This window comes from Aristolochia californica, unplaced genomic scaffold, assembly GCF_029961685.1.
Source record: "Aristolochia californica isolate CCGP_79_NKW_82.1479 unplaced genomic scaffold, dmAriCali1.0.hap1 SCAF_9, whole genome shotgun sequence".
NCBI classification, from domain to species: Eukaryota; Viridiplantae; Streptophyta; class Magnoliopsida; order Piperales; family Aristolochiaceae; genus Aristolochia; species Aristolochia californica.
In genome coordinates this window covers 2636876-2664127 of record NW_027182290.1, presented here as the reverse complement: position 1 = coordinate 2664127, position 27252 = coordinate 2636876, and the positions used below count along the sequence as shown (strand labels likewise).

The 27252-nt window shown below is 38.5% G+C and overlaps 3 protein-coding genes across 4 annotated transcripts; 2 read left to right on the top strand and 1 right to left on the bottom strand.

Annotated features, from left to right (window-relative positions):
* Nucleotides 1–1563: 1563 nt before the first annotated feature.
* On the top strand, nucleotides 1564–6341 carry LOC137940320 (probable methyltransferase PMT2). Its single transcript, XM_068785314.1, has 7 exons — nucleotides 1564–1875; nucleotides 2875–3540; nucleotides 3976–4186; nucleotides 4309–4600; nucleotides 4691–5080; nucleotides 5521–5598; nucleotides 5721–6341. Exons 2-7 carry the CDS (start codon nucleotides 2896–2898, stop codon nucleotides 5950–5952), a joined length of 1848 nt encoding a protein of 615 aa, XP_068641415.1. The 5' UTR covers nucleotides 1564–1875; nucleotides 2875–2895; the 3' UTR covers nucleotides 5953–6341.
* A 392-nt stretch (nucleotides 6342–6733) lies between these two features.
* Nucleotides 6734–10421, top strand: LOC137942040 (DExH-box ATP-dependent RNA helicase DExH18, mitochondrial-like). 2 transcript variants are annotated; one of them, XM_068787711.1, is made up of 3 exons: nucleotides 6734–9133; nucleotides 10023–10085; nucleotides 10205–10421. In XM_068787711.1, the coding sequence occupies exons 1-2, from the start codon at nucleotides 6879–6881 to the stop codon at nucleotides 10075–10077; spliced, it is 2310 nt and encodes a 769-aa protein (XP_068643812.1). In that variant the 5' UTR covers nucleotides 6734–6878; the 3' UTR covers nucleotides 10078–10085; nucleotides 10205–10421. The 2 variants fall into 2 exon arrangements, with proteins under 2 accessions (XP_068643812.1, XP_068643813.1); XM_068787712.1 differs by having other exon boundaries at nucleotides 7605–7731; nucleotides 7824–9133; nucleotides 10023–10421.
* A 322-nt stretch (nucleotides 10422–10743) lies between these two features.
* Nucleotides 10744–17055, bottom strand: LOC137941426 (ATP-dependent 6-phosphofructokinase 5, chloroplastic-like). Its single transcript, XM_068786832.1, has 14 exons — nucleotides 16776–17055; nucleotides 15530–15869; nucleotides 15163–15232; nucleotides 14848–14921; nucleotides 14266–14377; nucleotides 14075–14170; nucleotides 13881–13982; nucleotides 13719–13793; nucleotides 13368–13508; nucleotides 13107–13223; nucleotides 12915–13019; nucleotides 11760–11840; nucleotides 11291–11419; nucleotides 10744–11200 (listed from the first exon to the last, which is right to left on the bottom strand). Exons 2-14 carry the CDS (start codon nucleotides 15835–15837, stop codon nucleotides 11033–11035), a joined length of 1578 nt encoding a protein of 525 aa, XP_068642933.1. The 5' UTR covers nucleotides 15838–15869; nucleotides 16776–17055; the 3' UTR covers nucleotides 10744–11032.
* Nucleotides 17056–27252: the final 10197 nt, after the last annotated feature.

The following is a 27252-nucleotide window of genomic DNA, read 5'->3' as shown; positions in this document are numbered from 1 at the left end:
TGTAAATACTTCGAGTTAGGCTAAAAAAAAATTCAATTTAGTTTACTTTTTTACTTGAGTTTGGCTCGAGTTCAAACTTTAAATAAGGTTAGTTAAGTATAACAATCAAAACTCGAGATTTTTCAAACTCAACTCATTAGTATAAGGTTTTTTAAGAAAAAAACCTTTTACTCTAATCACTCTCGTCAATTTCCTCTTTAGTTGGTTGATGATTATTCTTATTTACCTCAAACTTTAAAAATAAACAAATTGATTAGACCAAATTTTCAGGCGTTTGCATTTGCACAATTTTTTAAAAACTTATTTGTGCAATACAAAATAAAATTTTTTTTGTTTTTTTTTTAAATTTAAATAACAAATAAAATTCCAGTGAATTCTCTCTAAGTAGTACAAATGTCACAAAAATTTCATTAAATACAATATTTTTCTATTTTTCTATTTTCTATAATTCCAATTTTTGTACAAAATAGACAAACTTATGAATTATAATATGATTGAGTATATACAAATAAACAACTTAATTCCTTCCCATTAAAAAAAAAATTAAGCACAACTTAATACTCAATAGATGTGCATCGAAAAAATTGAAGTAATTGATGTAAAATGAAAGAAATATAAAGCATTTTTTTTGTTTTAATAATAATTCTAAAAATAGAACTAAACCAGATTAGTCTGCCCCATAAGTTGGTGATGACTAGCCAGGTCAGTCGGTTCATTGGTTGATTCGACCTACCTATCTAGTATCAACCCTTTTTTATCTCGACTAGATTTTTGGGTAAATGATCTAAACATGTCTAATCCAGATTTAGTTCAGTCTAATTAAAACTTAGCCAAGGTTCCCATTCAGTCGTTGTGTCCGCAGGATGCCATGACCCACCGGGCCCATGTCACGAGTCAAACCGACAACATCGATGGGTCCCACTCGACAGCGAAGTAAATATCCGGGCGACTGTTTTCAGAATTCCGATCCGATGAAAGAACCAAAAAGCCTTTAATTTTGAAAATCGGAGCCCTCGGTTGAGAAAAACCAGCCGATTTTTGGATTAATTTCATGCCCTCTGGATTCTTTCTTGCGCCCTACACATAAATGCGCATACCGAGCTGGAGAACATATAAGATTCGAGTCCTAGTCTCTTAGATTTATTAACTCGTCTATCGCTTTTCCACGGACTGCTCGATTTTCGACGTCTTCGTCTTAATGAGGTGGGAAACGACGAAATACTGCAAACGTGCGCACTACTGGCAATTCGGTTGATAATCAAACTGTAACTAAAATTCGTTCCGCAATTAAAAAATTTCTTATTTCTCATTTTAATTTTGGGAACAATTTAAATATTTAGTTTTTAATAAATTATGCTAAAATAACAAGGATAAAATTAGATTATAAAGTTATTTAGAAATTAAAAAAATTAATTTTATTGTAGAAAATTTTATTTTAGGTCTTTCAGTATTACGGTCTTTGCAGCTTACGTCAAAGCCACGTGGAATGCGGTAAAGTAGGGCACGGCTCATATTAGAAACATACCCGATAGAAAAGGATTTTTCCTGCGGATGCCTCGGAAATAAAAATGAGTATTTTTTCTTTTTCGCTTTTCCGGGGAGAGACTCCCAGACGCGTCTTCTCTGGAGCTCATTAAGGCTTGCAAATCGTTCTATCGTTCCCACTCTCTTCTCTCTTTCTGCCCTCTCGATTCGCAGGACTGTGAGTGGCTTCAGGACTTTTTATTATTTTACAATCTCGATCGGCGAATCGACCTTGCTGTTCCTTTTCGATCTACGTGACTGTTCGGTTTTGTCACCGGGAGGAGAGCTTGGACTCTTGTCGTTTGAAGCGTGATGAACTGAGGTCGATTTTAGCGTCTCGCGATCACTGCTGTGAGAAATCGAGACTGCTCTATTTTTTATTTTTTTGTTTCGCTCTGTGGATCTGTTTTTGTGTTGGATTACTGCTGATCTTGCTTCTCTGGTTAATTATGGATGGTTTTCATGAGATGTGCTGCTTTTAGCTGAAGTTTTGTGTTCTTTAAAGGTATTGTCGTGTCAAATTTATTTTCCTATCAGATCTGTTTCTTCTCTTTATTGTGGTGTCTTTCTTTGGAGGATGCTTTGTTAAATTCCATATGGCATAACATAGCAGGTTGTACTGGAATATGTTCTAATCTTTCGAGTTTACCATCTAAGCGCAAAACAGTGGTTGTTCACGTTGTTTCAGACACTCATTAGCATTTTGATCTGTTCTTTATCTTTTGACTATGAATTTGTGTGTTTCTTTAAAATAGGTTCGAGTGAGTTGGCATTGTCATGGAAATTACTTTCGAAGTCAGATCTCAAGATGTTTCTTTGAGTCTGAGGTCTCCCTTCGGCTGTCCTATAAGTTGAAAGGGCGTGTTTGAGCGTTCTCTCCTCATCCATGTCGGAAAGGTCTTAGACACGAGACTGCTATTCCGTGTCTAGTGAGCGACCTCTAAATCAGGCGGCAAGTGCATGGGAGTTTTCAACGTTTATTTTCGTTACCACATTTTTATACATCTGCTGCGATAGTCATAGTTTATGCATCCCGGGGTCAAAAACTTGGTGACCTTCCGAATATTATATTCTTAAAATACAAGTCCTAATAGTTGTGGTTTACTATGTGCGGCCGGCTTATTGGGTTGAATAATGCAAATTTTGAGTCAGTCAGCTTGGACTTTGTCTTATAGTTGGGTCTGTCTAGATCGCAAGAGATTATTTCTTCAGCTGGTTTTTTTGACTTGGAGCAGATTAAGTTTATTTTTGCAGCCTATACTGGCGTGGAGCTTATTGCATTGACTAGTTTTAATATATATATATATATATTTTGGTGTTGTAACCTTCTTGTTTTCTTTGTATATCCAGGTAATTTTTGTTGGTGACAATATGGCTGGGAAAATGAACCCAGGAGACAGTAGGACCAGGAGCTCCGTATCTATTGTTATTGTAGTGGGCTTGTGTTGCTTCTTTTATATTTTGGGTGCATGGCAAAAGAGTGGTTTTGGAAAGGGAGACCGTATAGCTTTAGAAATAACAAAGCAAACTGACTGCACTGTCATGCCTGATTTGAATTTTGAGACTCATCATACTGGTTCAGCTGATAAAATTGAAATGCCAGAAACTAAGGTTAAGCAATACAAGTCATGTGGCGCACAGTACACTGATTATACACCCTGCCAAGAGCAACAGCGTGCCATGACCTTTCCTAGAGAAAATATGAATTATAGAGAGCGACATTGCCCTCCAGAAAATGAAAAGTTGCATTGTCTTATCCCTGCACCCAAAGGTTATGTTACACCGTTTCCCTGGCCAAAGAGTCGTGACTATGTTGCGTATGCAAACGTTCCTTATAAGAGTTTGACGGTTGAGAAGGCTGTTCAAAATTGGGTTCAATATGAAGGTAATGTGTTCAGGTTCCCTGGTGGTGGGACACAGTTTCCTCAAGGTGCAGATGCTTATATAGATCAGCTTGCTTCCGTGGTTCCAATCGCTAATGGCACAGTCAGGACTGCACTGGATACTGGTTGTGGGGTATGTTGATTGTTCTTTTATAGTTAATCTGTTCCATGTCACATATCTGTGCGAGAGCATCATTTGCTAAGTTTTTTGTTCTTGTGCATTTCTGGTGGCTACTGGCTATTTGTGGACTTTGAATTGTCTTTTAACACTACCAGTAACCTGAATACCTCTCTTATCCTCTCAAGAGAAAAATAACTGTAGTTGTTATACGAATATGCTGTCTTCTCTGAATATTGGAGTTAGGATATTTCCTTGTATCTGCTTCATTTGTGGTTGGCACTAGGTAACGAAATTCATGATGCCTCTCTGTTTGATATTTCCATATCCTTGACCAAGATGTAATGATTTTGGGACATAAAAAACTGGTGTTTTTATTTGACCCTTTTGCTTTCCATGCATTTTGTTTTCTAAAATGACCCAAACAAATGAAAACATGTAATTTTGCAGGTGGCAAGCTGGGGAGCTTACCTGTTGAAAAGAAATGTACTGGCAATGTCCTTTGCTCCCAGAGATTCACATGAGGCACAAGTGCAGTTTGCCCTTGAAAGAGGTGTGCCCGCAGTTATTGGAGTGCTTGGAACCATACAGCTCCCTTACCCTTCTAGAGCATTTGATATGGCTCACTGCTCTCGTTGCTTAATCCCATGGGGTTCTAATGGTGAGGATTAATTTCAACCATCATCTGTGTTGCTGTTGGTGTTCATTAGTTTTCTCTATCTCCTTTCATATCTTTGGTAGTGTTAAGAACAGCTTTCACCACATTGTGGTTGATCATGTCAGATGGGATGTACATGACGGAAGTGGACCGTGTTCTGAGACCTGGGGGGTACTGGATACTTTCTGGTCCCCCAATTAACTGGAGAAATAACTATGCTGCATGGCAGCGCCCTAAGGATGAACTTCAAGAGGAACAGAAAAAGATTGAAGACATTGCTAAGCTCCTTTGCTGGGAAAAGGTGTCTGAGAAGAATGAAATGGCCATCTGGAGAAAGAGTGTAAATCCCAACTCTTGCCCTGGGAGAAAAGATTCTGATGTTAGTTTCTGTGAATCTGAGGATGCTGACAATGTCTGGTACTATCCGTACTTTGAAAGTTTTTTTTTCATTTGGCCTGCTATTATCAGGTACTTATCTTTTCTTGTTTCTTTGTGTGAATTTTGCAGGTACAAGAAGATGTCTGCTTGCGTTACACCATATCCGAAGGTTAACAGCCCAGATGAAGTGGCTGGGGGAGAATTGAAAACTTTCCCAGACCGACTTAAAGCTGTCCCACCCAGAATTGCTAGTGGTTCTATATTTGGTGTCTCAATCGAGTCTTATCAAAAGGACAACAGATTGTGGGAGAAGCATGTTACAACATATAAGAAGATCAATAAATTAATAGACTCCGGGAGATATCGCAACATAATGGATATGAATGCAGGCTTTGGCAGCTTTGCAGCGGCCCTCGAATCTCCAAAGCTATGGGTAATGAATGTAGTTCCCACGATTGCCAAGAAAAACACTCTTGGTGTTATATATGAGCGAGGTTTAATTGGAATTTATCATAACTGGTATGAATCTACATTTCTCTTTATTCTCAAGTGGCTCCCTGGATTTCTCATTCCTAGTTATTTCATGCTTATCTTTGTCACTCTGTCCTGGCATCCTCATCATTTTTTCATTGCCTGGATAATCAATGCAGGTAGAATAACACAGTTTTCTTTTCCCTTAATAATGTGCAACCTTGGAGAATATAATAACTTAACATGTAACTTTGTCAAATATATGGAGTTTCTTTTCCACAAAACAAAGTTATTGATCCTTCCATGGATAATAGTCTGCTAGTAAGGAGGTGATTGATCTTTCCAAGGTTCGTCTTGGTGTGACACCCACCAATGCTCAAAACTTTAATATCCTATTTATATGCATTACATCGGAAGAAAACTGCTTTGCAGGCTTCTCTTGGGTCTCACAGCCTCATCTGACTAGCTCTACTTCCTGTTTGATTCAGGTGTGAGGGATTTTCTACTTACCCAAGGACCTACGATCTCATCCATGCCAGTGGCCTTTTCAGTTTATACCAAAACAGGTAATTTTACTGCAGTTTATCAAATTAAGGTAGACGGACTATTCGTTTGTGAATCCACAATAGCAGGAACGCATGAACCAGAACTTTGAGCTGGAAGTTGACAATGGTTGCAACTGAATCAGGTGTGAGCTGGAGGACATTCTTCTGGAGATGGATCGAATCCTTCGACCTGAAGGAGCAGTTATAATACGTGATGAAGTAGATGTTATTATTAAGGTGAAAAGGATTACAAGTGGAATGAAATGGACCGTGAAATTACTCGATCACGAGGATGGCCCCTTAGTACCAGAGAAGATACTGGTCGCTGTTAAGCAATACTGGGTCACTGATGGGAACAACACGGCTACTAAATGAAAGAAGGAAAGCACCTCAACCTCAAGAGATGGTTAACCAAACCTCCAAAAAAGGAGCCTTCAAGAGGGCAGGGGAGATCTCTTTTCATAGGTTTATGGACGTAAACTCTTTCTGATGGAGCCATTTTGCAGGCGGGTTCAAGATCTGAAGAATGAGATTTTAATACTAAATTAGGCAACGGTATCTGTAGTTAATTTATTTGCCATGGTAGTAGATTATTTATGATTTGATCATCCGGTTTGTTTGATTCACAAAATCATTTCTTCCTTTTTGCTATCTATCTTAAAAAAATGAGAGGGAGGATGTTCTCGACATGTCTGTAACAGTATGGGACATTCACACGTAGAACTTCCACAAATGGTATCAAGGGAAGCTTTAATTTTTGTCCATCTTGTGCTTTTTTTTCGCTTCATCTTGCACAGTAGCCTTCTGTAGGATTAAGATCGACTCGATTTCTATGAAATTGTCTTGATTATTGCTTCCGTAACTTTTCCTCAGTTACGACTCTGGACTTGGGGTCAGTTGCCCCCCCACTCACCCAGGAAAAACACAAAGAGGAAAATCTGGGTCTACTTAACGAGTCCCTTGAACCTTATGGTAATGAACAATTTATAGCAAGCCGACGATCAAGTGGGCCGAGCAGCAACAACAATCACACGCATTAAATATCTTAGCGCCAAGCTGCACTCAGTTACCCAGGTCCACTATGTAGGGGAACAAAATTACGAGAGTTCTCTCCAAGGGTTTAAGGTTTTAGCTGTAAGAATCTTCACCACTACCTCTCCGTCGTTCCGCTCAGCTCTCTTGTCTTTCCTCTCATCTGTCTTCTACTAATCGAGTAAGATTCCTTGTCCTTTGTTGCTCATTTGGTGATTTGTGTTTGAATTTTTAGTTTTTCGGTTCATGGCCTGGTGTCCAAGGTTATAATGGTGAGAGGTCCCGCTAGGTGTCTGTTGCGCATTTATTTTTGTCGTAGAGCTGCTTCTAGGTTGAATTTCTTTGTTTCTAGCGGATATCTTCATTCTCTTCGACGATGCGATCATTCGGTTGGCCGTGGAATTTGTGAGGCTCCGGATTTTGATTCTCAAACGTTTCGAAGTTCTCGGATCGATCGTTTACCAGATGGTTTACCGAAGCTCAATTTTGTTAATGACTATCTTATCGGAAAGAAGTCTTTCTCAACAGCATCGTTGAACGATTATGTAGCTAGTCACAATGAATCTTCGGATTCCACCTCGGCGGAGGGTGACCAAATTACATATTCGGCTTCTTCTGGAAGTGATTTTGATGCTATCAGGTCTCGCGATCCTGTTGAATTGTATAAGGAGCTTCGTGCTTCCGCGAAGGGTGCAAAACAAACAAAATCTGGCTGGGAGGCTTTAAAGGAGGCCTTCCAATTTTTTGTGAATTCTGGTTGGGTATCCGATCAGGCCCTGGCTATTTACATTAGCCGCGCTTTCTTTCCCACTGCTGCCAAAAAGTTCAGGTCTTTCTTCTTGCAAAAGTGCCCAGCTGATGTTTCGAAGTACCTCATTTCATTGGGTCCATCAGAGGCATTTGATCGATTCTTATTCCCACTGTTCGTTGAGTTCTGTCTGGAAGAATTTCCTGATGAGATCAAGCGCTTCAGATCCATGATTAACTCTGCTGATCTCACCAAGCCTCACACATGGTTTCCATTTGCTCGGGCCATGAGAAGGAAAATCATCTACCACTGTGGTCCCACCAACAGTGGCAAAACGTACAATGCATTACAAAGGTTCATGGAAGCCAAGGAAGGTATTTATTGTAGTCCTCTCAGACTCTTAGCAATGGAAGTTTTTGATAAAGTCAATGCTGCTGGGGTTTATTGTAGTCTCCTTACTGGGCAGGAGAAAAAGTATGTGCCCTTTGCAAGGCACATTGCTTGCACGGTTGAGATGGTGTCAACTGAAGAATTATATGATGTGGCGGTAATAGATGAAATCCAGATGATGGCTGATCCTTACCGGGGTTACGCATGGACAAGGGCACTCCTTGGTGTGAAGGCTGATGAGATTCATCTCTGTGGGGATCCCAGTGTGCTAAACATTGTCAGAAAAATTTGTTCTGATACTGGTGATGAGTTAATTGAAAACCACTATGAGAGGTTTAAACCACTCGTAGTTGAGGCGAAAACTCTCTTAGGTGATCTCCAAAATATACGATCTGGGGACTGTGTAGTTGCTTTTTCAAGGAGAGAGATTTTTGAAGTGAAAATGGCAATAGAGAAATTCACTAAACACCGATGTTGCGTGATTTATGGTGCATTGCCTCCAGAGACAAGGCGGCATCAGGCAAATTTGTTCAACGATCAGGATAATGAGTATGATGTTTTGGTGGCCAGTGATGCAGTGGGGATGGGTTTGAATCTTAATATCAGGAGGGTTGTCTTCTGCAATCTTTCAAAGTATAATGGCGATAAACTGGTTCCAGTTGCAGCATCCCAGGTGAAGCAAATTGCGGGAAGAGCAGGGCGGAGAGGAAGCCGTTACCCTGATGGTCTGACAACCAGTTTGCATCTGGACGATTTGGATTATCTCATTGAATGTCTGAAACAGCCCTTTGAGGAGGTTAAACAAGTTGGTCTCTTCCCCTTTTTTGAGCAAGTGGAGATGTTCTCTGGGCAGCTTTCTGGTGTTAGCTTTTGTCAACTGCTGGATAAATTTGGAGAGAATTGCCGTCTTGATGGTTCATATTTCTTGTGTCGCCATGACAACATCAAGAAAGTAGCGCAGATGTTGGAGAAGGTCCAGGGATTATCTCTTGAAGATCGATTTAATTTTTGCTTCGCTCCTGTAAATGTTAGAGATCCGAAAGCTATGTTCCATCTCTTGAAGTTTGCTTCAAGTTATAGCCAAAATCTTCCAGTTGGTATTGCTATGGGAATGCCCAAGGGGTCAGCAAGAAATGATACTGAGTTATTAGATCTTGAGAGTAAGCATCAGGTCGTATCCATGTATTTGTGGCTCTCCAATCACTTCACAGAGGAGACTTTTCCTTATGTGGAGAAGGCTACAACCATGGCAACAGACATTGCAGATTTGCTTGGTCAATCACTTGCAAAAGCTTGTTGGAAACCCGAATCAAGAAACGCTGGCCGGCCAAAACCTCAACAGGATGGCTATGAACGACCAAGTTCACTTATCCAAGAGTATCACCAGTAAGTTGGTTGTAGCCGTCAAGGTTCTCATTGCATGTTTGTCATTCTGTCTTGAGATGAATTTACCAAAGGAAATACGCGACTCCACCCTCCCCCCTCACAAAACACGCACACACACACACACACTCACATATACTTTTTGTTCCATGTTTAGTTTTCTGCTCATTTATAAATACTCTTGGATGGATTAGTATCATAAGAATAATTCTTCTTTATTAAAGGACAAAAATAGCAGAGCAGGTTGCTTAGTCTAGCAGGGTACATTTGAGGATAGAATATAATGTGAACGTGATATCTCATCTTGTCAGTGGATCTACCTTTGGTTAGCAAATGTTTAGTCTGGAAGAAGTCCAATTCTGATGGACGACATTCAAATTCAAAGGCCATAAAAACTAGCCAATGCAATCAGTCAATGTTGAACATTTTCTATCTGTTGGCATGTAATATTGATAAATCCTGTAATTTTTTTTCAGCAAGTGTTTGCCAAGTTGACAAACTCCGTATTACCACACACTTGACAGAGTGTGGACAGGAAAATGGCCCCAGAAAACTGAAGGAATCTAAACACTCCAAATGAACTGTGAAAACATTTTCTTCATGTTTCTGAATTGAAGTTTAATCAGCTTCCTCACCACATGTCTTGTCTACCATTTGTCCAAGATTGGGTATATTCAAACATTCTACTTATCCAAAGTTTAACTCACCAACTGATTCATAATCGCTATTTTTTTGAATGGAGAACCCTAAGATCGGAAGCCAAGCCTATGTGTCTAGTAAGGCAAATTTGCATTGTCGTTTGCAACTTACAATCTGTGCATCTGCATGGTCTGTTTTGGTTCCAAGACATCTTTGCTGTTATTCACTTAATTTATTCTGATCTACTTCACAGGAAACGGCAGGGTGGATCCTCTTACCAAGATTCCAGAAAAAAGGTCCTGGCCTAGTACACTCAGTAAGTACCTTATGCACCGTTGTGTCGGTTCCATACGTAATCCATAAATATTATTGGGGGTTTGCCCATTGTTTTCCTTGTAGAACTTTGATCCATCTTTTTGCACCATGGCGCTGCAGATCCCTTACTCTTCTCACATAACCCCTGAAATTTGAATGGGGATCTCATCATATGTTTCATGCGAAACTCAAGCCATTTCCAATTTCGTTCCTATTACTTGTGAATCTCCCTACGTAAACTTTCATTGCTAACTGTTTACATCTAGCTTGGGATTGGTTGCATACCGGGACATTTTGTACTCAGTACTTCATAATATATTCATCATTCTTTGTTTTAGTTTATTTGGCTAATTTTGAGACGTCTTAGAATTCTGAGATGCCCTTCTTAAGGTACCCAAATTTTAGCAAAAAGTCACAATAACCTCAGATGGTGGATGCATATATCTGTAGCAGCCAACATGACTTCGAAGTCTAAAGTAAACCAGTATAGATATTGAAGGCAAATATCAACTACCGAGAAATAATTGAACAGAGAGATCGGGATCATACCTTGTGGAAGAGGTTTATATCACCGGATTCGCATCAAAATTGGATTTGAAGTTTTGCTACAATGAAATAGACAAGCTAACTCGATAATTGGCAACTTCGTATAAATTTCATTGGACTCGGGAAGCTCTCAACTGCTTCCGGTATTAAATCCTGAAGGTTTTCAAAACTTGTATCAGGCTGTTGAAGATACATAATACTCAATACATCTGTGACCATAAAATGGCCTAACCCTTATTGAACCAACTTCGAAAAAGTCATTTGCTAAAAATAAATAAAAAATAAATAAGCCATCAGCAGGGCTCCTGCAGAAGGTTATAATAGTTGGCTATTTGACCGGCATTTGAAGAAACAAATCTGCCTTCACCGAAGCAATTCGAAGAAAAATACTCCATTGATTGATCAGATGAAATCAGGTTGACCAGTGGAAGTGAGGCACCTGTGCCACATCCTGCTATTGGGGTCTACGTATCTTGGGGATGCAATCACTTCATGAATGGGAAGGTAAACATAGTGAGAGTTGCATATGCCCACTGTAATACCACTGAATCCTGCAAACGCACCATGGACCTGAAAACAGTGCAGCCATAATAAGTCGTCACCCCCCATTTCCAGATACAGACTGCTTAACAGCATTAAATATTAGGAAGTAGTCTTTACAGCATTCTGGCCGAGAACGGTGCAGAGAATTGCATCGGATGCATTTGCGCGACATGCTCTTATCATGTATGTGGGGTCAATGTATTTGACATCAGCTGGAAAACCTATACTCTTGAAATGCTTCTTGATCTGTAAAAAATTAAACATTCGTATCAAAATGGATGACCAGAGAAGATACGAGACTGCCATCATGTGCTTGCGGAGGCAGTAAGAGAAGTTTGTAAGAAAAATAAAGCTCGTAAGAAGTCATCATACTCTCGAAACACATCCCATGGAAAATATTAAAAGAAATCATGATTTCAGATATTGCGAAAAAAAAAATTTAGAAGCTCTTAAGAACCATCAATAGGCATCAGAAACATATATCCGTAGGGATATCATATACCAGAATATATGGGAGTTGGTGCCAATTAGGATAATTATGATATGGTCATAACTGCGGTAACAAACTAGGCACTGGAAAATTTACCAGCTGCTGAATATGGACCCCAATATCTCGAAGTATTACATTTCCTGATGCATCAGTTGCATTTGATTTTTCCAGCAAATCCTGTTTTCCAAAATGATAATGTAAGCATATTTACAATAGAATCTCTAAAATAACTACTTCAACAATAGAATGGAAGCATATTCCAAGATCTGCAAACAACCTTTCAGATTTACTAGATATAGTCTTCTGAGAGCACCTTGCTTTCTAAGTTCCTTGCTATTGTATTCTTTAATTCCTTATTGCTTGTTCATGCTTCAGCGTTTTAATAAAACTAACACCATTTTCAAACATAAATGTATATGTGGTTCTTCTTAAAAAGACAAAAACAAACAAAGAAAGGAAAACAGGACTTTGTATTGCAATTAACAGTACAGTCTACCACACATTTCTATGGGAAACTATTATCAGAATCCCCGAAAAGCTTCCCTAACTTTCTTCGGCCCTGTTCAGAGCTTCTCTTTATTCCACTCACAAACATTTGCTTGTCATTGAGATCTCCAGCATTTGATATGTTCCATTGCTCAGGCAAGTTCATTCTCACTTGTCACATTTTTATTGATGGTGGAAGCGGTTTTAAAAAGAGAGGTCTTTTCGCTATAATTCTACCTAATCATTTTTTAAAACAGGTATTATTCCAAGATATTAAGAGTGGGTCCAGAAAACTCAATAAATTTCTTTTATATACGTTTCTGAAAATGTGAATACTGAAAGGATATTGAAGTGCTGTTTTTGTGAATTTTTGTGTATGATGTCCCTATCCTTGAGAAGTATCCAATCCCTCTTAAGTCGTTATTTGCAACCAGGATACTGTCAAATTCTCCTCCAAAAGGTTTCAAATAAACTAGCCAAACCTGTATTGCAACTAGGCTGGAATTCCATATCATCACTCACATGGTCCAAGACGTTTATGATGTCCAGAGTTACCATACAACTAAATAAAAAAGAGATGGGAGAAGATTATGTACCACTTCACCCTCTTCAACTTTTTGTGTTAACCTCTCTGCTAAACTATATTTATTGTCATCATTTTCACCTCTTAATCCCCTTACTACCAAGAATCACTTGGATTGTTCTGGGTATTGTTGTGACAAAAATTTAGAATAATAATGAAACCGAAAATGTAAAATGTCTTACTTGTCCTGCTCCTTCGGCAACACAAACCACTGCCGAGCCTTTTGTTTGTATCAGATGTTCCAGATGCTGCAAGACACCATATGGTCCTTCCAATTTGAAAGGTACCTTCATGATGAGATAAAAGTATGTTTAATTTCTAACAAGGCCAAGGAATCATGTACTAGAAAGGAGTATATATATGGGGCTACACACCTCAGGAATCAAACATACATCAGTCTGACCGCTGGAAAGTGATGCATGCATTGCTATATAACCACTACTTCTTCCCATCAATTTCACCAGTCCTATACCATGATATGCACTTCTGGCCTGCATGGATGATGAAACAAGCACAAATGTCCAGTGATATCACTTTAGTAGTTCTTCACTTTTCCACTTTTTGGTTTTTTGTTTTGTAGAATCTTCGATACTCACATATTAACAATTTCTTAATCAATAAAAGGGTCTAGGTACCTCAATGTATGCAGAATTGATAGCTCTTTGAGCTTCTTCCACTGCAGTATCAAATCCAAACGTCTTGTCCATCAAAAGTATGTCATTGTCAATGGTTTTGGGGACACAAACAACAGAAACATTCATTCTTCTCTTGCGGCACTGCGAAGGAAGGAAACATGAGATAAAAAGAGAAAAATGCAACTTAACAAGAAAAAGAAAAAGCATTGAAATAAAGTATGAGAATCAATGCAGAGATGGGAGGCAATGACCTCATCACCATAAAACAAATCCAACCGAATCCATCATATGAGCATGACTAATACTGAAACTTCTTTCACATCTTCAATGTGGAAAAATAAATACAAGTACCTCATTATGTATAGCATTTGCTCCTGCATGTGTTCCATTACCACCCAGAACGAAAAGCATATTGATTCCCCTGACCTAAAATACCATCCAATTTGATGCTTATTAACACAGGAGAAAGGAAATGACAAACAACTAAACTTAGTGGCATGATAGTAAACATACCTGAATGCTGTCTACAATATCACTAACATTCGCACCCCCGCGAGAAACTCCCAAGAGACTTCCACCCTGAAGATTTATGTTCTGAACCACTGCTCTTGAAAGCTGACAAAGTAGAACATTTTTTATTTGAAGGCAAAATGCAAATATTGATTAGTTGAAATCTTCACTAAGAGGCCACAGTCAGTTGCTCTCACCGGTAATTCTGGCAAGCCCTCTTCAAAAAATCCACGGAAACCATATCGAATTCCAAAAATCTTCTTGACTCCATATATTTCAAGGGTAAACACTATCTGCTTAAGTAAATTTAACCAAGATGATCGACATATCAGGATTGGATCCTAGAATAGAGAAATAATAAAAGATCCAGAACTGGAAAGTCAAGAACCTGTCTAATAACATCATTAAGACCGGGACAAAGGCCTCCACAAGTAACAATTCCAGCTTTTACTTGATCAGGTTCAAAGTAAATTTGTTTACGTGGCCCCGCACGATGCACCCTGGTTAAGACACATAAAAACACAATGTAGCATCATCCTTGAATGAAATAGCTCCATGTGAAGTCAACTGATGAGAGACAATTCCAACAATATCAGGATAGTTGAAAAATTCCAAAGGAGGCATTATTCAAAGATGATAAACACTTTCATAAGTTTGAAAAGTGACTGATTAATCAGCAAGAACGCCAAAATTTATCACAAAGAAGGGTTGGACAGTCGGATCATTGTAGTGTAACAAACTTAAGTCGTTGATAGTTTACTAGTCGTAGTTTTCTGGTGCTATTAAGATCACTACTTGGACGAGCTTCAGGTGTTGGGGAATAAAAAACCTAGATGTTTCCACAGGTCAGATATGGATAGTAAACATTTACCAGACAATAAACAATCGTTTGTATGAAGACAAGTAAAACTTGCTTTTAGTTCCCACATAACAGAAAGGAAAAAAAAAATCAGAAGAAGGAAAACAATACCATTGCTCCACCCAACTGCAGTCAGGATCTATGCATTCAGCTCCAGCAGAAGTTGGTGAAGCAAATTTAATAACCTGTCACAAAACAAAATTAAAATGATGATTCCAAACATAGGGAAACCGCAATACAGATAATCAAACTGCAAATCAATTTTCGAAATGATCAAACTATTAGTTTATACAATCAAAAAGTTAAAAGCAAACACCATTGTACTCTAGCAATTGAAGTTGACATGAAGAATAGGAATGTGGAACAAATTTGTGGAACTAAAATGTCAATCCTCTAAGATAAAGCAACCTGTCATTAAGAATGTACCTTTAGAAGTGCCCTATCATCATCATTAACATAGCCGTTGGCACTGGTACAGTCTACTGGCTCAGGAGTCCTATCATATCCCAACAGCAGAATCATTAATAATTGACAAAAGGAAAAAAGATGGAATTCAACCATAAGAGATATGGCCCCGTGGAGATAAACTCAGAGAAACACTTGTGATGAAATAATTTCTTGAAGAAAATTCTTAGTTCTATAGTGCATAAGTAACTTTCTCTAACATTTATTAACTCTTGCATGTCCAAAATGCCCGTCTTTTGGTTCTAGAACAAGTATTGGGCATAAAATAGATGTCACATATGCCAAAGAGGTAAAGAAACATTTTTGAAAGATATTAAAATTAGATAACCTGTTTTTGTGAGAGAACGTGGTTGGTCTTGGTTTTATGTCCAAGTGATCTGTTAAATGTGGCAGATTGAACCTGTTTGCAAAGTCTTCCTGAAACCGCTGCTTCCAATTGGGGTTGCTAAAATCTAATTCTGGTTTTGCAACAACAGCTTTAACAGTTCTAACGAAACTTTTCTTTCTTGCTTGTCGCCCAATCTTTCTGCACCTTGAATAATGTGAACTTAATGAGCATACCTCCCTTCCAGAACTCAAACCACGTTGCCTTGGATTTATGAGAGTGGCACCATTAATATTATAAATTGAAGCCATTTGTCAAGTGCAAACAGGAGAGTGAGCAGCCTCTGTATGTGACCAAACCAGTCATTAGGAGAATATCACAAACTAAAAACACATCAAACCAAAATAATATAATACAAAGAAATTTCAAAACAAGAACAACTTACAAAGGTAAGCAAAAAAATTATAAGACTCTAAGCAAATTTAAACAGGTAGATGGGAAGCTTATGCTCCTAGTAAAAAGTTTTCTCCTACTAAGAAAAAAGTAAAAAGTGCTCATTGCTTAACGATTCACAAACAAGACATGTAATGCTAGTAGCAGCTTTTACTTCTATGATAATTCCCCTTCAAAAACAAAGGAGAAAAACAAAGCTCTCAACTCCATACTTTGACTTTCACATGACAAATAAGTTTAGATTAAATAAACGAAGAACACAAACTAAATCCTTCACAAAAGTTATCCCAAAAAGATTCCTCCCACACCTCCACACAATCAATAAACACGAAAAAGTGTACAAGCATACAGCAGACGGACTTTTATCAATAAGCAAGAAGCTAAAACCAATCTCAAATCCTCCAAGCACAAAAATCTCCTAAAGCAATTCAACCGCAGCTCCACATCAACCAATAAACTCAAAAAAGATGCTCCCACATATCGCAGCGCACTCCAGACAATAATCTCAGAATCATTCTTAACAGATAAAAAGTTTAAACTATAAACCACAATCATAAGTACGATCCTCAACTCTCTCAAAAGCAGAAATGAAAAAAAAAAAACTGAAAACCACTACAAGAAGTTTAAAAGCAAAAAATAAATCTTTCTCGACACATAAGAAGTTTAAAACCACTACAAAAACTGCGATCCTATACTCTCTCATCAAATTACTTAAGGCCGACTTACAACAACATAAATGAACCAAAAAAATAAACAATAACAAAACTGAAAAACAGAGCTAAAACAAGCAAATGACCTCAGATCCGTCTCCAGACCAGCACAACAAGGAAGACGAAAAATATCACCACAAAGAAACTCCTCCCTTCTCGTTCAACACCTGAAGATCCAACCGATCCTGCAAAGTATCCTCACAGGTGACTCGACCTAAAAGAAGGAAAAGCAGAGCAGCTCCTTTTAACGTGGGACTTTTCGACGATCACAGGAGCATCAGAAAAGTAACCACTTGCGTTCTGCAATCCGCCCTTCCCTTGTCTGGATTCTAATGAGGAGAGAAGATTAATTGGAAAGGTCGGAACAAAGACAGTTTATATCGTTTTCAACGGAGGGAATTAGAAAAGGGAGAAGAATTCGAACTTTTGCGCTTCCCCACGAGGATTCCGAGAAAAGAGCGGACGGGCTTGTCGTCGGGAGATCGTACGCAAGAGGTACTGCACACGTGGCATCTAGGGGGGCTGCCCCGCGATTTTTGGTCAATGACTCAACGAGTCTTGGATGAGACTCGGCTGCCATTGGACGAGGCTGTTAGTTTCGTCACGTGCCCTCATTGGCTGCGTCGGACGAATATTCCTCTGTGCCTGTTTGACAAAATTTTCTGCAGGCAAGTTGATTTGATTTTTATTGGTCGAATTTTGACTCACGTGTATCGGTTCTATTTTAAGTATCGGACGCTCCCTGGAATCCCATTTTGGCTAATATCTACCGATACACTCCCTTATCGGTTGTATCTGCCGAAATACTTTCATTGTCAGTCTGTCAAATTATGATATGTATCGGCTAATAATTTTTTTTATAAATATCGGGTGATACGCCCATTGCAGCTCGCCCACTAGGTATTAATATGGCTATCTGTATCGCAATATAGGTTAGTCTCAATCTAAAAAATATTAGAAAATTAAATAATTAAATTATTTATATCTAATTACAAATATGCCCACCCTTTTGAGTTTTTTACCTCATTGATTCTATGGTTGTATGGAGGTATTTTTTTATTTTTCAAGATAAAATTCTAAAAAAAATTAAATGCAATTTTAATTAGCTTATAAATTTTTTATTATGAATATAAAATGAAAATTTTTATGATATAAAAATTTTTTAATAATGAATAATCTAATAAAAAATAATTTAATTATAAAAATCTTTTAATTATGACTCTCTATAATCTAATGTTATAAAATATTAACTTAATATTATATAAAAATATTTTAAAATTTTAAAAATTAATTTATAGTACGAAATACAAACAAAATAATTATTCATTAATTTTATTGATTTATCTCAAAATTTTAATGACGGTTTTCTATCGTAAAAAAACTATAATGCAAAAAATAGGCAACCGTTTAATCTTATAAATTTATTTAAGATAAATATATCAATCAGAATAATCACAACCACTGTTTATTTTAATTCACTTCACTATTAAATGTAAGTTAGCCTAATTTACATAAATCCAATATAAAATTAGCTAATTAACACATCAATATACATATGAAAATAATTAAATAATGGGGTTAGAACTTAGATAATCACATCATCATATTGTATGAATGTTTTAATGGTATCAACATGACTAATATGTGAGCCCATGCCATTAAATAGTCCCTAGCATGGTTTCACATGTCACCAAAAATCAATTTCTTCTAGATGGAGTAGGACTGAGAGCTTGCATCCTTTCTTTTCTAATGTAAAATTTATTAAAAATACGGATGAGGGCATTCACCCTCCCTTATTTTACATCGAAAACAAGGGTTTAACAGTTTTTCGTCATGAATAAAACAGACTATTCTCACCTAAATCTCATCAAGTGCTTATATGATACAATTATCGGTTAGTAAAACCCTAATTACAAGTCAACCCACAGTTAGCTACTATTTTCATAATTATATTAATGCAAAGCTAATAATGGGTTAGCAAGTTTCTTGTCTTTATTTACAAATTTACATGAATTTAAGGGTTAATGCAAATTCTTTTGCATTAATTTACAAGATGAATTATTTTTTGCCCTAACTAAAAAGATAAAAATGCAAGCAAATCAATTAAAAATAATTTTCTATTTTTTTTGTAGCAAAACAAATGAGCCATAAGTCCATGTAAATTTAACAACAATTTTCAATCTAGTCAACCTAGATAAAACGTGTCCCAGGACTCGGATTCAAAAGATTCCTAGGGTTCCACCAATATATCATGTGTTATCCAAATAACCATAAGAAATGATCACATAAAATCAAACCAAACGTCTTCCAAGCTATTACATACAAAAGATACCAAACCTTAGCAATTAGTAGGGATTGGCCCCTATACTATTCCATAGAGCCCTAGTTTCAATTTGGAACCTTCAACCTCTTAAGTTAATCATTAATGAATAGTATCATATCATTGTGAATCAACTTATTTGACGAATTAAAAGGTTGCTAGAGTCAAATAAAATGTCACTCACTGAGATCAACATTTACTTAATGTTAAGTTTAATCATGCTAAAAAGCTTGAGGAACATGTTGGACATAATCTTAACAAAATGGGCTAGGACATAATTTGATAGGCCAAAAGGAAAAACCTTAATTTGTCGCGCCAAATTTGAACAACCTCAAAATTAGCTCGTATCGACCTCTAAATTCGATGAATCTCATAAGCATTGTCACAACTAGTCTAGGACATGATTTGATAGGACCAAAGGAAAACTCCCAATTTGTCATGAGAGAATAGAGAACCAATGGAGTAGGAACCCCCTACATTCAGACAACAACCCATATAGTTCCTCAAAATTAGGCTGATTCTGATAGGATTATACAGATCAAATTATATCTAGGGAGCAAAATTAAATACACAGATTTAACGTGGTTCACCCAAATCGGGCTACGTCCACAGCTGCTGATGATAATTCTTTAATAGGGAATATCGTTCAATGTTTACAATTTCCTATCTATACAATCCATAAATTAATCTACCACTGCAGATAAATAAATACAGATATGTTAAAGAAGGAACAATGTAACCTGTATGAAGACCTGAGACTCGCCGACGCCCAAATAGCACCGGTCAGAAACAACACGAAACAAACAGCACACGGTCAGTAATAAAACAAACCAGTCAACGCCTCTGCGGAGGCGTTCCTTCTTCCTCTCCTTCGCTCTCTCCCTCTACACTGAGGATACAACGCCCTTTTTCCTTCTCTGGTCTCTCTCACTCTACACTAAGGATAGAGACGCCCAACGAGAGGAATCACGCAACGCCGAGCAGCACAACGATGGCAAGCAGAGAGTATTTCTATAGCAACGTCTCGGCGAGAAAGGAAGTGATTTCTCACTGTATCGGTCGTACAAACTCGAAGCACGAAGCTTTCTCACTCTCTCTGAAAAACAAACCTTCAAAGAGCTTCAACGAAAAAAAATTTCCGAATGTTTCTGTTACTCTGGTTTTTTTCACACACAGTCGAAAATCACACAGCGATTTCAAATCGTTGGGGGGAAAAGGAAAATAAAAGCTAAGTTAAGTATTTAATGAGGTTGAGTGTTCCACACTCCAACCTCATAAAGAAACAAAAAAATTCCCTATATGTCCCTTGACTTTTCAAACATGGGGATTCCCTAACAATCTCCCACTTGAAGACTGATATCAATTTGTCTTCACACATATCAATGCAGCAACTTTATCTAGGTCTCTTCATTCTTGCAGACCAACTGAAGTTGAACATAGCTTCAGTTTATCAATAGTCACCGGCTTTGTTAGCATGTCCGCAGGATTCCTATTACCTTGGATCTTCTTCAGCGTTAGCACCTCATCCTTTAACAAAGATCTGATGAAATGATAACGAAGACCAATGTGCTTGGTTCTAGAATGAAATGCATAATTCTTTGCCAGATGTATCGCACTCTGACTGTCACTGTGCAAGGCATTCATCCTTTGCTTGAAACCAAGCTCGGTTAACAATCCTTGAAGCCATATCATCTCTTTACTAGCTTCTGTTATAACTATATATTCAGCTTCAGTGGTGGATAATGCAACAATCTTCTGTATCTGCGACATCCAACTGACAGCTGTTGTACCCACGGTAAAGACATAACCAGTGGTGCTTCTCCGGTGATCAACTTCTCTTGCAAAATCTGCATCTGTGTACCCTTGCACTTGCAATTCACCTTTGCCAAAGTGCAAGCACTTATCTGTGGTGCCACGCAGATATCTCAAGATCCACTTTACTGCCTTCCAGTGGGTCTCACCTGGGTTTGACATAAATCTGCTAACAGCTCCCACTGCATGACCAATATCTGGTCTTGTACAGACCATTCCATACATCAAACTTCCAATGGCTGAGGCATATGGAACTTTATCCATGAGCTCTCTCTCTTCTTCCGTGTGAGGAGATTGATCCTTGGATACACATAAGTGTTTGTCCAAGGGTGTGCCAACTGGCTTGGCATTGCTCATGTTGAATCTCTGCAAAACACGAGTAATGTACTCCGCTTGAGATAACTGCAATACTCCACTTTGCTTATCTCTTGTGATTTGCATTCCGAGAATCTTCTTAGCTGGACCCAAATCCTTCATGTCAAATTCTTTTGACAATTGCCGCTTCAAGTTTCTGATCTCATCCATATCTGACCCAGCTACTAACATGTCATCGACATAAAGTAGCAAAATGATATAACTGGATGTGTACCTTTTAAAGTAGCAACAGTGATCGGCATTGCACTTCTGGAAACTTTCCTTATGCATGAAACTATCAAGCTTCTTGTACCACTGTCTTGGAGCCTGTTTCAAACCATACAGGCTCTTTTGGAGTTTACACACCATATTCTCTTTCTTCTTTTCTGAGAAACCTTCTGGTTGATGCATATATAACTCCTCATCCAAGTCTCCGTGAAGAAATACAGTTTTCACATCTAACTGCTCTAGATAGAGATCTTCAATGACAACAATGCTCAACACTGTTCTGATAGTGGTGAGCTTCACAACGGAAGAAAAGATGTCAGTATAATCGATTCCTTCCTTCTGTTGGAATCCTTTGATAACCAATTGGGCTTTGTATCTCTTAGAGCCATCATACTCCTCTTTCACCCGCTACACCTATTTGTTATGGAGTGTCTTCTTCCCTATGGGTAACTCAACTAGTTCCCATGTCTGGTTTGAGATTAGAGAATTCATCTCATCTTTCATAGCAAGCTCCCACTTGCTAGCATCTTCAGTCTGACATGCCTCTTCATAGCATTCAGGCTCTCCTCCATCAGTCAACAGTAGATAATTGATGTATCTTCTGTTAGGCACATGAGGTCGAGAAGATCTTCTCAATATCGGAGTTGGAACAGGGGACTGTGATATGTCGGGCTGGTGTGCACTACTCTGTTCAACAGATTCCTCTGTCTGAGGGCTTGCTACAGAGTCATCTGGGACATCATCCACATCTGCATATACTGGCTCACTCTCTAGTGAGTTACTGTCATCTGCAGTGTGTCTGTCCTTGTACATCACCCTTTCACTGAAAATCACATCCCTGATATGGATCACCTTTTTGTTTTCATCATCCCATATGCGATATCCAAATTCATCCTCGCCATAACCGAGGAAGGTACATTTCTTGGATTTGGGATCAAGCTTATTCCTGCCTTGATCACTGATATGCACATACGCCATACAACCGAAAACTTTAAGGTGTGAGAGTCTTACTTATTTTTCGCTCCATACCTCTTCTGGTATTCTGTATTCCAGTGGAACTGATGGACCTCGGTTGATCAAATAAGGTGATGTGTTGACTGCTTCTGCCCAGAAGTGCTTTGGTAGGCCTGACTGCATACGCATACTTCTGGCTCTCTCAGTCAAAGTTTTGTTCATACGCTCAGCTACACCATTGTGTTGAGGCGTACCTGGCACAGTTCTCTCCATGCGGATCCCATTATCATAACAGAACTTCTTGAATCTGGTGTCTTCATATTCACCACCATTATCAGTTCTCAGCTTTTTGATCTTAAGTCCTGTTTCATTTTCAACCATGGCTTTCCATCTTCTGAAAGTATCAAACACTTCAGACTTGTGACTTAGGAAGTAAACCCATACCTTCCGTGAATGATCATCGATGAATGTCACAAAGTAGTGTTTTCCACCAATGGATGAAACAGTTGTTGGCCCCCAGACATCAGAATGGACGAGCAATAGCCTTTCCTTCTTCGGAGCTCTGCCATGTGTCGGAAAGCTAACTCTCTTATGTTTTCCAAGTATGCAATCCTCGCACATATCAATTTCTACTGACTGTAGCTCTGATAATTTTCCCATGGAATGCATAATCTTCATTCCTTTCTCACTCATGTGGCCCAGTCTCTGGTGCCACAGGTTGGAACCTTGGTTGCTTGTTGCAACAGCAATGGTACAACATGCTTGTGCTGTCATGTAGAGAGTACCACTCTTCTTTCCTCGTGCAACCACCAATGCACCCTTCGCAATCTTCCAATCATCACCATGGAAGGTTGTGGTGTAGCCTTCACTGGCTAGCTGCCCTACTGAGATTAAGTTCTTTCTCAGGTCAGGAATGTGCCTGACATTTTTCAGCTCCCATACAGACCCATTCAACTGGATCTTCACTACACCTTTGCCTACTATATCACACGGTTGATCATCACCGAGATATACCTTACCAAGGTTCTTGGACTCATATTTCTCAAAGAGCTCTTTCTGCGAGGTAGCATGGAACGATGCTCCAGAGCCTAATACCCAAGACTCCTCCTTGCTCTCCAGAGAGCATATCAATGCAGCATCATTCCCTGAGGAGGAAGCAACATTTGCTTCTACCTTCGCCTCCTGATCCTTCGGTGCACTATTACATTGACTTTTATAGTGCCCGTTTTTCCTGCAGTTCCAACACTTGACATTTGAGTTCTAAGATCTATTTGGGTTCCTGGATTGAGACCTTCTATTCTGAGGTCTGTTTGGGTTTCTTGATCGAGACCTTCTATATTGAGAAGTGCCTCGATGAGTTGACCTTCCTGGTCTATTTTCTCTAGTTCTTCCTCTTGCCTCTGTAGACAATGCTGAAGAAATCGTCCGTTCACCCGACGATTTTCTTCTGATCTCTTCACTGAGAACTAGATCACGTACATCATTGAATTTTAACTTGTTGTTTCCTGATGAGATGCTCATTGCTGTAATAGTGGCATTCCAGCTCTCTGGCAAGGAAGACAAAAGTATCAATGCTTGTACTTCATCGTCGAATTCAATTTCGACTGAACTCAATTGGGATGTAATGATATTGAGTTTGTTTATATGTTGAGCTACTGATGCTCCTTCTGTCATCCGCAAATTGAACAGTCGCCTCATCAAATGCACCTTATTTGAGGCTGACGGCTTCTCGTACATATTTGCGAGAGCCTTCATGAGACCCGTTGTGGTCTTCTCTTTTGCTATGTTAAATGCAACATTGCGGGATAATGACAGTCGGATGAATCCAAGGGCTTTCCTATCAAGGAGGTTCCACTCTTCATCCTTCATACTGTCTGGCTTGACTCCGTCAAGTGGTAGGTATAAATTTTTCTGATACAGATAATCCTCTATCTGCATTTTCCAGAAACTAAAATCCGACCCATTGAACTTTTCAATTTTTGACTTCCCTTCATCTGCAACCATTGCTCCCACTCAAATTTGACTTTCTGTATAACCTAGCTCTGATACCAATTTGATAGGATTATACAGATCAAATTATATCTAGGGAGCAAAATTAAATACACAGATTTAACGTGGTTCACCCAAATCGGGCTACGTCCACAGCTGCTGATGATAATTCTTTAATAGGGAATATCGTTCAATGTTTATAATTTCCTATCCATACAATCCATAAATTAATCTACCACTGCAGATAAATAAATACAGATCTGTAAAAGAAGGAACAATGTAACCTGTATGAAGACCTGAGACTCGCCGACGCCCAAATAGACCTGAGACTCGCCGACGCCCAAATAGCACCGGTCAAAAACAACACGAAACAAACAGCACACGGTCAGTAATAAAACAAACCAGTCAACGCCTCTGCGGAGGCGTTCCTTCTTCCTCTCCTTCGTTCTCTCCCTCTACACTGAGGATACAACGCCCTTCTTCCTTCTCTGGTCTCTCTCACTCTACACTAAGGATAAAGACGCCCAACGAGAGGAATCACGCAATGCCAGAGCAGCACAACGACGACAAGCAGAGAGTATTTCTGCAGCAACGTCACAGCGAGAAAGGAAGTGATTTCTCACTGTATCGGTCGTACAAACTCGAAGCACGAAGCTTTCTCACTCTCTCTGAAAAACAAACCTTCAAAGAGCTTCAACGGAAAAAAAATTCCGAACGTTTCTGTTACTCTGGTTTTTTTCACACACAGTCGAAAATCACACAGCGATTTCAAATCGTCGGGGGGAAAAGGAAAATAAAAGCTAAGTTAAGTATTTAATGAGGTTGAGTGTTCCACACTCCAACCTCATAAAGAAACAAAAAAATTCCCTATATGTCCCTTGACTTTTCAAACACGGGGATTCCCTAATAGATTCTGACCTCAAAACTAACCTTAATTATGTAAGAACCGCCCAAGTGTCAAACCAACTTAACAAATCACATAAAGATGGTCACGACTAGTAGAGCAGTTCGAAGTTAGCCATTGATGACTAGGTAGCATTCTTTCATTATGAATCGATTTATCAATGAAATAAAGAGTTTCCTTAAGTCAAAACAATGCCGGTCATTGACATCACCACTTATTAATGTTGATTTTAATGACACTTGTAAGGATGGAAGGCACCCCTTGGACTTAGGTTATTGTGTACACTTTTGGATTATCATTCCAATACTTTGTATTCCTTCAATTCGATTATTTTTAAAGATATTCCAAATCCGTTTATTTAACTAAGTACTAGCTAGGTAATGGGTAAACTGGGGAATTAAACAAAAAATAGTAAAATAATAATAAAATAAATAATTTTCTTTAATTTTTTAAAATATGTTATAATATATCTACAATATTTAAAGATAGTGAAAAGTCATATAATAACATGCATAATAAGGTCCTCTCCACATGGGTATATAAAAATTTACAATAGTACCATTACATTACATAATTAATAATGAGGTAAACAAGTATGAATAGGTCTACCCAATTTGGATAATGGGATAAAATTGACACCCCTTACTTGGACTTACCCTATTGAAAGCATTATCACGTGACTTGATGGGACCATGAAAAGCCACTCAAGCTTGTTCACTTGCCCCTAGCTAGGGACAAATAATTAGTTATTTGATTGTACAGCTGTCAAGTGTGCGCGTGGGATTTCTCTTGGACCACTTGGTCTAAGTAAAATCATGTATAACATTAATTACAACTATTAGGTGCAAATGAATGTTATTTTTCTATTTGTACATCTATTCGTTCTAGGTGTAAAATTTTACTGGAGTAATATGTGAAAGGATGAAATGAAAATAATTATAATAAAAATATTAATTTTATTTAATAAACATTATAAATACATTCTATTATTTAATAAATATTTAAATAGTACTAGTTTCATGCGAAATCAATTTTACACATTTACCTTAGTGGTGATAGAGTCGGTATATCGTTTTTGTTACTTACATATTAGACACCTTAAAACCCGATAAATTGCCGACCTGCATTGGCCGATACACCCATATAGTCCACGATAAAATCCGATAAGTATTATTGATGATACGTAATTTCTGTTCTGATCCGATCATACTTGGACGCGGGGTAAAATTATTAGGTGTAGTAGTGTTAAACTGCCACGTACTCTTATTACATAACTGCGTATCGACTGGATAAGATAGTGGGGCCCATGATTGGCGCTACTCAGATGGATAGTTTCATGTAAGCCCATCAGAAGCAGAACCCGGTCGGATCTACTTGGATCTCCACGTACGAGCAACCACGGATGAAAGAACTGATCCTAACTGTTCATGCAGGTGGGCCACAAAAGTTATGACATTACGAAAGACTTGAGGCCGGAATGGAGCTTGTTGTGTGGGCCCCTCACCATAAGGACCAACATGTAAGTTCTCCATAGGTAAACCTTTAAAATGGGTGGGTTCAATTCCTGGACCCGACCGGCGTGAAGTGCGATAGGTTACTTAATCTTCCCAATACGATTGATGTGGTGGGACTCTCTACAACCAATAATTATTGGGTTTTAAGATATCCAATCCGTTTTGGAAAACCGATAAGCTCACCTGGTTCACAACATGGATCCAAATTTCCTCCGCTCGGACCCGTCCCGACGGTTGCCATTGCCACAGGGAAAATAGTCCTAGTAAGTAGTAAGTTTATCGAACGTGGAAATGGATTAAAACGAGACTTATTAGGGGAGAGTGTGGGCCCGGACGTTTAAGTATTCGTCATCTACCCCTAGAGGCCTAGAGGCCTAGAGGCCTATAACCTATTTATTGAAGCTCAAGCCCAAAAGTTCGGGCTCCAGAGCGCTCCGCAGTCGAGAATCCAGAATCGAGATTTTATTCTGTGATTATCAGCTTTCTCA

What these genes read in the sequence shown, in the direction of transcription:
- LOC137942040 (XM_068787711.1), top strand. Translation starts at nt 6,879, where the DNA reads ATGGTGAGAGGTCCCGCTAGGTGTCTGTTGCGCATTTATTTTTGTCGT. An exon ending in CTTATCCAAGAGTATCACCA is followed by an intron (nt 9,134 to 10,022) that starts GTAAGTTGGTTG and finishes TCTACTTCACAG; the next exon opens with GAAACGGCAGGGTGGATCCT.
- LOC137941426 (XM_068786832.1), bottom strand. Translation starts at nt 15,837, where the DNA reads ATGGCTTCAATTTATAATATTAATGGTGCCACTCTCATAAATCCAAGG. An exon ending in ATGTATGTTTGATTCCTGAG is followed by an intron (nt 13,020 to 13,106) that starts GTGTGTAGCCCC and finishes CTCATCATGAAG; the next exon opens with GTACCTTTCAAATTGGAAGG. An exon ending in TTGCCGAAGGAGCAGGACAA is followed by an intron (nt 11,841 to 12,914) that starts GTAAGACATTTT and finishes TTTGGAAAACAG; the next exon opens with GATTTGCTGGAAAAATCAAA.
- LOC137940320 (XM_068785314.1), top strand. Translation starts at nt 2,896, where the DNA reads ATGGCTGGGAAAATGAACCCAGGAGACAGTAGGACCAGGAGCTCCGTA. An exon ending in GAGGATGCTGACAATGTCTG is followed by an intron (nt 4,601 to 4,690) that starts GTACTATCCGTA and finishes TGAATTTTGCAG; the next exon opens with GTACAAGAAGATGTCTGCTT. An exon ending in TTCAGTTTATACCAAAACAG is followed by an intron (nt 5,599 to 5,720) that starts GTAATTTTACTG and finishes CAACTGAATCAG; the next exon opens with GTGTGAGCTGGAGGACATTC.